The sequence below is a fragment of the Acomys russatus genome, chromosome 15 (assembly GCF_903995435.1).
Source record: "Acomys russatus chromosome 15, mAcoRus1.1, whole genome shotgun sequence".
In the NCBI taxonomy this organism is placed as follows: Eukaryota; Metazoa; Chordata; class Mammalia; order Rodentia; family Muridae; genus Acomys; species Acomys russatus.
Window position 1 is genome coordinate 14003028 of NC_067151.1, and position 9226 is coordinate 14012253.

A 9226-nucleotide genomic window follows, 5' to 3' on the forward strand; every position below is an offset into this window, starting at 1 on the left:
ACATGGATGGTTGTCTATTAACTTGTTCAAAAAAGTATCAGGAGTTGTCAAGGCAGAGAAGAGAGTGTTTGCAAAAAGGGAAAAGTACTTTGCTGCCTCTTTAAGACTAGGGCTGGGAGAAAGAAGAGGAGAGAGAAAGAAAGGAGAGAAGTTTGGAGCCCGAGGCTTAAGCCTTTCCAAAAACTAATCACAACAATCGCGGCGGCCCGAGGAGGAGAGCGCCTGTTTTTTCATCCCAATTGCACTTCGCCCGCCTCGAGCTCCGCTTCCCCCCAACTATTCTCCGCCAGATCTCCGCGCAGGGCCGTGCACGCCGACGCCCCCGCCCGCGGCCCCTGCAGCCCGGCCCCCGCGCGCTGCCCCCGCAGTCCCGGCCGGGCCGAGGGTCGGCGGCCGCCGGCGGGCCGCGCCCGCGCCCAGCGCCCGCATGTATAACATGATGGAGACGGAGCTGAAGCCGCCGGGCCCGCAGCAAGCTTCGGGAGGCGGCGGAGGAGGAGGCAACCCCACGGCGGCGGCGACCGGCGGCAACCAGAAGAACAGCCCGGACCGCGTCAAGAGGCCCATGAACGCCTTCATGGTGTGGTCCCGGGGGCAGCGGCGTAAAATGGCCCAGGAGAACCCCAAGATGCACAACTCGGAGATCAGCAAGCGCCTCGGCGCCGAGTGGAAACTTTTGTCGGAGACCGAGAAGCGGCCGTTCATCGACGAGGCCAAACGGCTGCGCGCTCTGCACATGAAGGAGCACCCGGATTATAAATACCGGCCGCGGCGGAAAACCAAGACGCTCATGAAGAAGGATAAGTACACGCTTCCCGGAGGGCTGCTGGCCCCCGGCGGGAACAGCATGGCGAGCGGGGTTGGGGTGGGCGCCGGCCTGGGTGCGGGCGTGAACCAGCGCATGGACAGCTACGCGCACATGAATGGCTGGAGCAACGGCAGCTACAGCATGATGCAGGAGCAGCTGGGCTACCCGCAGCACCCGGGCCTCAACGCCCACGGCGCGGCGCAGATGCAGCCGATGCACACCGCTACGACGTCAGCGCCCTGCAGTACAACTCCATGACCAGCTCGCAGACCTACATGAACGGCTCGCCCACCTACAGCATGTCCTACTCGCAGCAGGGTACCCCCGGTATGGCGCTGGGCTCCATGGGCTCTGTGGTCAAGTCCGAGGCCAGCTCCAGCCCCCCCGTGGTTACCTCTTCCTCCCATTCCAGGGCGCCCTGCCAGGCCGGGGACCTCCGGGACATGATCAGCATGTACCTCCCCGGCGCCGAGGTGCCGGAGCCCGCTGCGCCCAGTAGACTGCACATGGCCCAGCACTACCAGAGCGGCCCGGTGCCCGGCACGGCCATTAACGGCACACTGCCCCTGTCGCATATGTGAGGGCCGGACCTCGAACTGGAGAAGGGGAGAGATTTTCAAAAAGAAACAAGGGAATTGGGAGGGGTGCAAAAGAGGAGAGTAAGAAAAATCTGATTTGCTCAAATGGAAAAAACAATCTAATAACCCGCAGCAAAATGACAGCTGCGGAAAATTATCACCAATCCCATCCAAATTAAAGCAAAAACCGTGATGCCGACTAGAAAACTTTTATGAGAGATCTTGGGACTTCTTTTTGGGGGGACTATTTTTGTACAGAGAAAACTGAGGGCGGCGGGGAGGGCGGGGAATCCGACCATGTATAGATCTGGAGGAAAAAACTACGCAAAACTTTTTTTTTTTTTTTTTTAAGTTCTAGTGGTACCTTAGGCGCTTCGCAGGGAGTTCGCAAAAGTCTTTACCAGTAATATTTAGAGCTAGACTCCGGGCGATGAAAAAAAAAGTTAATATTTGCAAGCAACTTTTGTACAGTATTTATCGAGATAAACATGGCAATCAAATGTCCATTGTTTATAAGCTGAGAATTTGCCAATATTTTTCGAGGAAAGGGTTCTTGCTGGGTTTTGATTCTGCAGCTTAAATTTAGGACCGTTACAAACAAGGAAGAAATTTATTTGGATTTGGACATTCTAGTTTTACAATTGTACAAAAGGAAAGCATGAGGGCAAGTACTGGCAAGACCATTTTTGTGGTCCTGTTTAAAAGGGCAAACGTTCTAGATTGTACTAAATTTTTAACTTACTGTTAAAGGCAAAAAAAAAAAAAATGTCCATGCAGGTTGATATCGTTGGTAATTTATAATAGCTTTTGTTCAATTCCACCTTTCCATTTTGTTCAGATAAAAGATATGGAATTACTGTGTTTGAAATATTTTCATATGGTTTGTAATATTTCTGTAAATTGTGATATTTTAAGGTTTTTCCCCTTTTATTTTCCGTAGTTGTATTTTAAAAGATTCGGCTCTGTATTGGAAGCAGGCTGCCGAGAATCCATGTATATATTTGAACTAATACCATCCTTATAACAGCTACATTTTCAACTTAAGTTTTTACTCCATTATGCACAGTTTGAGATAAATAAATTTTTGAAATATGGACACTGAGATTATGCCTGAGTCTTCATTTCCTTTGGCTAGCAAAGCTTATATACATAACTTCTTGGGGAATTAGATACCTTGTTCAGCCACCAATGTCTTGATATTACCAGCAGTGTCTTTTAGCATTAACTGCAGAAGGAAACGAGATGGCTGGATGATTAATAACGGGCAACTGAAATGCGCTGTCATTTTCTAGAATAGAAACTAGAGGCATATATTGTGGGTCTATCCCCCCCCCTCCGCCCCCTTCCCTGAGCAGCGTGAATAAGCGTGATGTGGGCTTTAACTAGCTTGTAGCACTTGTTGCCAGAACGAGTCAATTCTGAAATTTTTTCGTGTAGCTTAGCAGATGGAGTATTGAGCCAGATCAGAACCAGGTTGGCTGGGTTTGTTTTCATTTTCTTCACAACACAATAGCCCTTTGAAATGTGGTTTATAGGGGAAAATGATGCTTCTTGTATCGGAATAATTGCAAAGTAGACACGCTGAGTGTTCTGCCGGGTAGGCGCTTGGGTGACTGTAGCCCTGATATTTGAGGAAACAAGTGGTTTTCTCTTTGTTTCCTGACTTCATAAAATTTCTCTTATGTGTTTTCCTGTTTGAGATGAGGGGAAAGCGAAGCCCGGCTTGCAAAATTCCCTTATCCTGGACTTTTTATTTATTTATTTATCCCCTCCCCTTTCTCACTCCCCCCCCCCCCCATCCCCACCCCACCCCGGATTTCACTTCTTAATTTGGCAGCGCGGGTCCAAGCCTGTAGTCCCAAATCGGATAATCTCTGCAGCTGGTTACACGCAAAAGAGAAGCCAGGCAACAGACATTACAGAAGAAAGCTCTCCACTCCGAGGTAGATATTCCGCCTTGTGCGCCCTGATCACATTTGGACATGATTGTGCTTTTGATCTGTTAACTGTTTTACTACAGTAGTAGAGAGAAGGGGAGGAGAGAAGGTGGGGAAACGAGATTGGATTTGCTGTTTTCTTTTGCCCAGGAAAAGTAAAGACAGGCTGGGCCTGTCCTAGTCCGCAACGGAAAAGTTAGAGGAGCCGCCGTGATCTTGGTGCAGCCAAGGCCGCTGGCTGGGTTTTTTCGTTTGTTGGTTTGGTTGGGAGTTTTTGTTTTGTTTTGTTTTGTTTTCCTCCTAGCTTCGCTCATCTTCTCTCCAAAGGCACCAAGGAACGGAATCTGGCGTCCTTATGAGTTCTACATTGCGTCTCTGTTTCTAGAGCGTCCGTCTGCTCGCTGCACCTCTGCAGAAGTTAGGATCTCGTGGCGCTTTGTGCCTTTCAAGCAGGGTACCGGCCTCTAGGCCTATGTCGCCTCTTTTGTAAGAAAGTAATTCCTTCTTGAGGAGCTGCTAATGTTCCATCGAGGATTATGAAGGTCTCGTTTTTCTGTGTTTATAGTTCATCTCGAATGCTTCATTTCAGGTGTACAGTAGGTTATTTACTTCTTTATTTTCGTTTTTAAGAGGTACTGTTGTACTAGGAAGGGGCATTTATTCAGTTCCCAATCCCAGCTAGGCATTTTCCTCTCTAATTAATGCAGAGACTCTAAAAGAATTTCCCCAGGCCCGGCCAGCCATTGTGATGCATATAGGATTATTCACGTGGTAATGAGCACATTCGACAGTTCTTGCTCACACAGAGGAATGAAAGAAACTTTGAATAAAGAACCAAACGACGAGTGGGGGGGGGGGGAGAATATTCCCGGAATTCAAACCAATGGACAGTATAGAATTATATATTTGAAAATAAATATATCTTAGGGGTATATATAAAGTTTACAAATAATTAACCTGACTCACCCTCCCAATTTAAAGAAACAAAAAGGCTCAGTGAATCTGACCCAAACCAAACATTGTAGGGAGATGCTCAGGTTCAAATATTTTGCAAGACAGAGGCACATTTTTAGAGTTAAACTCTTTAAGTGAATATCCCTCAGCAAAAAAGAAGCCCCATTCTCCCTCTTATCCCACCATATCTCCAAAACAAATAGTTTAAAAGTAGAGGCCAAAGTATTTTGTTTGCAAATATAGACGCTTTTGATAAACTCAATGGAAAGGACGTTCGTTTCATTATCCATTAAGTAAAACCGTTCTCAGGAGGTTTAAATGCATACTTAGGCTACTACCGATGAGGAAATAATTTTAAAGAATTATTTTTAAGAGGGATAAAGTCATAATTCTACCCAGAGGTGGCTTTCTCCTGTTATTGGGTGTAACTTCTTCCCCAGGAATATTATTCTGGTCAATGAGACTTAATTTTCTGTCAAGAAGGTGAATTTAAATGATGCATTGACTTTCCACACTAGACTAGAAATGGGTAGCAGGAGGAGCATATGATCTGTTCTTTCTACATTTTTTTTCTTCCACACCCATCCCCTCCATATCTTAGAGTGCTAAAATATTTTGCTGAGCGGGAAGTAGATTAACAAGGTCCCTCTGCCAATACCAGCAAGCTGGAATCACAGAGCCTCCCAGGGGAAAGGGGCTCACATTAACCACTAAATGAATATTTGACAAGGGCTCATTCGGAGGTATTATTACTATAAATGTGTCCCTACTGGACTTTTCAAGGTCAAAGAGCAATGCTTCAATTAATTATTTAGACTGCTGGTAGATTTGGATGTAATCGCTGCACTTAGTTCTGAAAAGCGACACATTCTTGCAGTAGGAAGATCTCCCGAGACTGTCCATCAGAAGCATCTGAAATGGAAAGGTGTGTGTGGAGCCCTGGCACGCCAACACTCACTTTTTTTTTTCATGAAACATTTTTCTGGCCCAAATTCCTCTCTCCTCTCTCTCTCTCTCTCTCTCTCTCTCTCTCTCTCTCTCTCTCTCTCTCTCCTTCCCTATTTCAGGGACTATTTTTTGGTTTAAAGGGAAAAACATAATTTATGTTCATGTCTGGCAAGATCTTTCAGAGTTTGTGATGTGGCTGGCTGGGGACAACGGGATGGTATTTCATATAACCTCTGCCTTGTCTAAATAGTGTAGCCCCTGCCAGGCTCTGAACTTAGGTAGAGTACATATTCCTATTTGGCAATAAAAGCAAAGGTTTGAAATGGGAGATACCAGGCTTAGTGTGCTGAGTTCCAGTAATGGCAGAGTAAATTGGGGTGCAAGGTAGAGCCCCCTACTATTGGTTTGAACACTGTAAGAGGGGGTGCACTCCTGCCATGTCCCAGGTTCCTCTATGACCCTAGGTAAAATGGTAATCGAATGATTTTGAGAGTAAGATTCCTTCACAATAATATAAATTGAATGAATAAGAGATAAGCTGGGGGGGTAGTAATTACAGCACAATTCATTCAGCTTTTCAGAACTTTTGTTGTAGGCGCTCCATTGACTGCGTTTGAGCTGCCAGTTTTCTCACATTAAAAGGAGCTGCTCAGTGCCTGGGGGTGGGGGTGGGGGCCAAGGACTACTGCTAAACAGCATTGCCATGGGGTCTTCCTTTAGAACCATTACAAGAGTGAAATTAAACCGTGCCTTTGTGTGCACGGGGTTTTTGCTTTTCAGCTGCTCACAGTTTATAGCTAACTGCTCTGAGATTGAGGTCTGACTGTGTGGCCTGATCACCTGCTAGTTGGCATATCTATCATCTGTCTGTCTGTCTATCATCTATCTATCGATTTATGTTGTAATTGGAAGCACTTTTCTCTCTGCACCCTCCCCCCATTTCTTGGTTTTGAAAGTTTTGGGGGAAATGGGCACTCATATTCTTCTTTCTGAGGTTTCTTTTGCCTAGAACTCTCAGCCAAGACTTGAGTTCACATTTCCCCATACCCTCCCCCACCCTCCCATTACTTTAAAATAATTTGCTTCTCTGTGGGGCTTTTTTGTTTTGTTTTTGCTTTTGCTTCGTTTTTGTTTGTTTTCGGTTGCTTTTCCTAGCTCTTGCAGCTAAGACTTCTTTTCAGGCTCCACCTGGGCCTGGGGTTGGGGATTGACTTCATAGTCTTCATTTCTTTTTTTTTTTTTCTTTTTTCTCCTTTTTTTCTTTTTCTTTTTTTCTTTTTTTTACCTGACTTGAAAGATGTCTGACTGCCTCTCCCTAGGGACCCTGTCTAGGAGATGGGTCCCTTAAAGAAGGGAGAAAACTCTGACCTTTCCTGTGAGAGTCTGGAGAATGTCCAAAGGCACACCGCCTCTGGAAATTCAAAATAAAAAAGCTCAACAGTTTTCCAAAGACAGGGAAAATGGCTCAAACTGCAGGATTAACTTGACGTCTTTCATAATTATTTTCTATTAAAAACTTTCCCGGAAACGTGTCCATGAGACCAGCCGGGAACCTCCTCTCTTCTAGGGATGCTGGCCAGCTCTAGTATTGTTATTCTCCGCGAGGATATTTTCCTTCTGTGGCCTTTAAAATATAATGGACTACTCGACTTTCTTGTTTTGACTAAAGAGACTACTCTTGGGGAGACTGGAGTACGCAGGTAAGCAGGGATTTCTCTAGTCAGAGCCCTCTTTCTATGTGCGGTTCCGGATGAATTGTATTTTATATTTTGGTAGAACGGCAATAGTTCTGACTTCCTGGACTCTGGTATCAGTTCCTCTCTGAAAGCAAGCGGTAATCTTTTTTTCATTTGAGGGACGCAGAGATTTATTTGCTGCTTCTGGGCGAGTGTGCCGGCTAGAGGTAGTTTTTCTCGTTGGCAGGCAAGTCAGGTGATTCAGAGCTCGGAGGGGTCATTCGTTTTCTGACCGCCCACCTGCTTGTCTCTGGCGAGTCAAGTGGGCACGGATGGCTAAAGGTTTCGGCACTTTGAACCACTTTTGCCTGGCTAGGCCCAGATTCTTCGTCAGCCTCCTGCAGGCTGCCTGAAGGGAAGGAACTGCAGGGCCAAGGCCTGGAGACGCGGCAAGCCGAGCCAGTGGCTGAGCTGGACTGGCTAGGACCTGACGTCACCGCAGCCAGACCCCCTTCCCCCAGAGACTCTACCGGTAGATGCTGAGGGGTTCCCAGTCTCTCTGCCCTACCTCAGCCCTACACTGAAAGTTGGCCGAGTTGCTGGTACTGCGTCGCTGTTAGAGAGTCCTTTGCCTCCTGCGCGGGAGCTTGACCCCTATGTATGTTAACCTCCTGCCCTCAGAGATGGCTTCTAGGCTCCAGACCCTCCCAATCAGAAGTTGTTGGCCCAGGCCTTTCTTCTTGACATGTCACTCGTCGAATTCTTTGCCTGTGGCCAAGCCTTACTGGGTCCTTCTCACTGAGAATCAGAAGCAGAGCACTAGCAGAACTGTGGGCAGGTTTGAGGGCCTTTTGGAGGGGGTAGGGGGAAAGGGGTGTGCAGGGCAGAATGAGCCAACCTTTCACTTCCCCAGGTGCAAAACAGAGATGGCTGGGTAAGACCACTCCCATACCCCCTGCATCTCCTGGTTTGATTCAAGCCAGCGATGTCCTCTCAGCCTAACAGAGAGAGACAAGGAGAACATGTGCCAAGTTAGTCTCAAAGCTGAATATAAAGAGCCTGGCCATCTTTGCTTGTCCTAGGCAGCGACATGAGGGGGGGGGGGCTGGGAGGTCACTCTTCTCACCTCTTTATCACTCTTTCTCACTTAGGGTTAGCTTGGGAAGTCACTTTGAAACTTTGCCATCACTGCATGTGATGGCAGGATAATGGCATCTGAAACTGGAGTTGGCTCCACCACCACAGAGGACAGTAAAATGGTGACCGTTATAAGGAGCAGTTGACTTTCCCCCTAGCATTTTTACCACTGGTGGTCAGACCAGAGCAGGCCTATGCCCCTACCCCCCACCTTGTGATGTCATGGTCTGCAGCCACTCTAGGAGGCCTATGTGGGAAAAGAAACACCATAGAGCTCCTAGCCAAGCTATTAAGGTGGGCCTCCATCACACTACCAAAAGGTCCAGTTTTGGAGGCCCCTGGCCTTCCTAGTTGCCTCCTAAGAATAGTCCCAGATCTGCTCACGCACACCCCACAGATATCTACGACAGGACACTTCCTCTATGTGTGCTTTCAAAGTTGGGTAATCGGGTAACCAGAGTTTGTTCCGAGCTCAGAATGAGTTGGTCCGCTGTGTTCTGTTTTGTCTTTAGGCTTCTTATCAAATCAGGCCAGAGGCCTTTCTAAATGCACCATGGCTTGTCTTCTTTTTGCCTTCCTGGGCCCCAGCTGCAGTTTCAGGCCTGGACTTGTAAAGTCTTCTGGCTCTGGTGTGACAGTGGTTAGAACAGTTGCTCCTGCCTTCCCCCTGCCCTGACATTTGCATGGTCTCCATCCCTCCCACTCCTGAAGATGCATACAACTTTAAGCCAAAGCTACGTTAGACCCATCTCAAAATGAGACTGGTGGTGTGTTAGAGTCAAACGGTGGTTATAGACATTTCCTGAGTAGGTTAAAGATTGAAACTATTTGGTGGCTGCAGTGTGTCTTAGATGGGCAAAGGTGCATTGTCCAGGATTTATTCAACCCTTGAATCAGTTCCATTAAAAAAAAAAAAATCCATTCCAAGGCAAAGGGTCTGGAAATTGGACTTTATATTCTGATATGGGCCCAGGCTCTCACAACATAATGAGTCAGCAAGGACCAGCCAACAGCTCCAATCCTGGTGACTGTATAACACACAGCAGTCCAGTCGGGCTGAAGCAAGCCTGTCTCCTCAAGGCCCCCTATCTTTTTGTTTGTCTTCCCTGTCTCCTCCAGGGAAGGTACCTTAAAATCTAGTTTCCGTGGGAGCGTGTTTATTCCAACTTCTGGTAAACTAGGCTAACA

General features: G+C 47.1%; 1 protein-coding gene across 1 annotated transcript; it reads left to right on the forward strand.

The window, feature by feature from the left end:
- Positions 1 to 390: 390 nt before the first annotated feature.
- On the forward strand, positions 391 to 1859 carry Sox2 (SRY-box transcription factor 2). The gene is given in 2 exon segments (XM_051157060.1): positions 391 to 1024; positions 1027 to 1859. Coding segments are annotated over 2 exon segments (960 nt in total). The 5' UTR covers positions 391 to 427; the 3' UTR covers positions 1390 to 1859.
- Positions 1860 to 9226: the final 7367 nt, after the last annotated feature.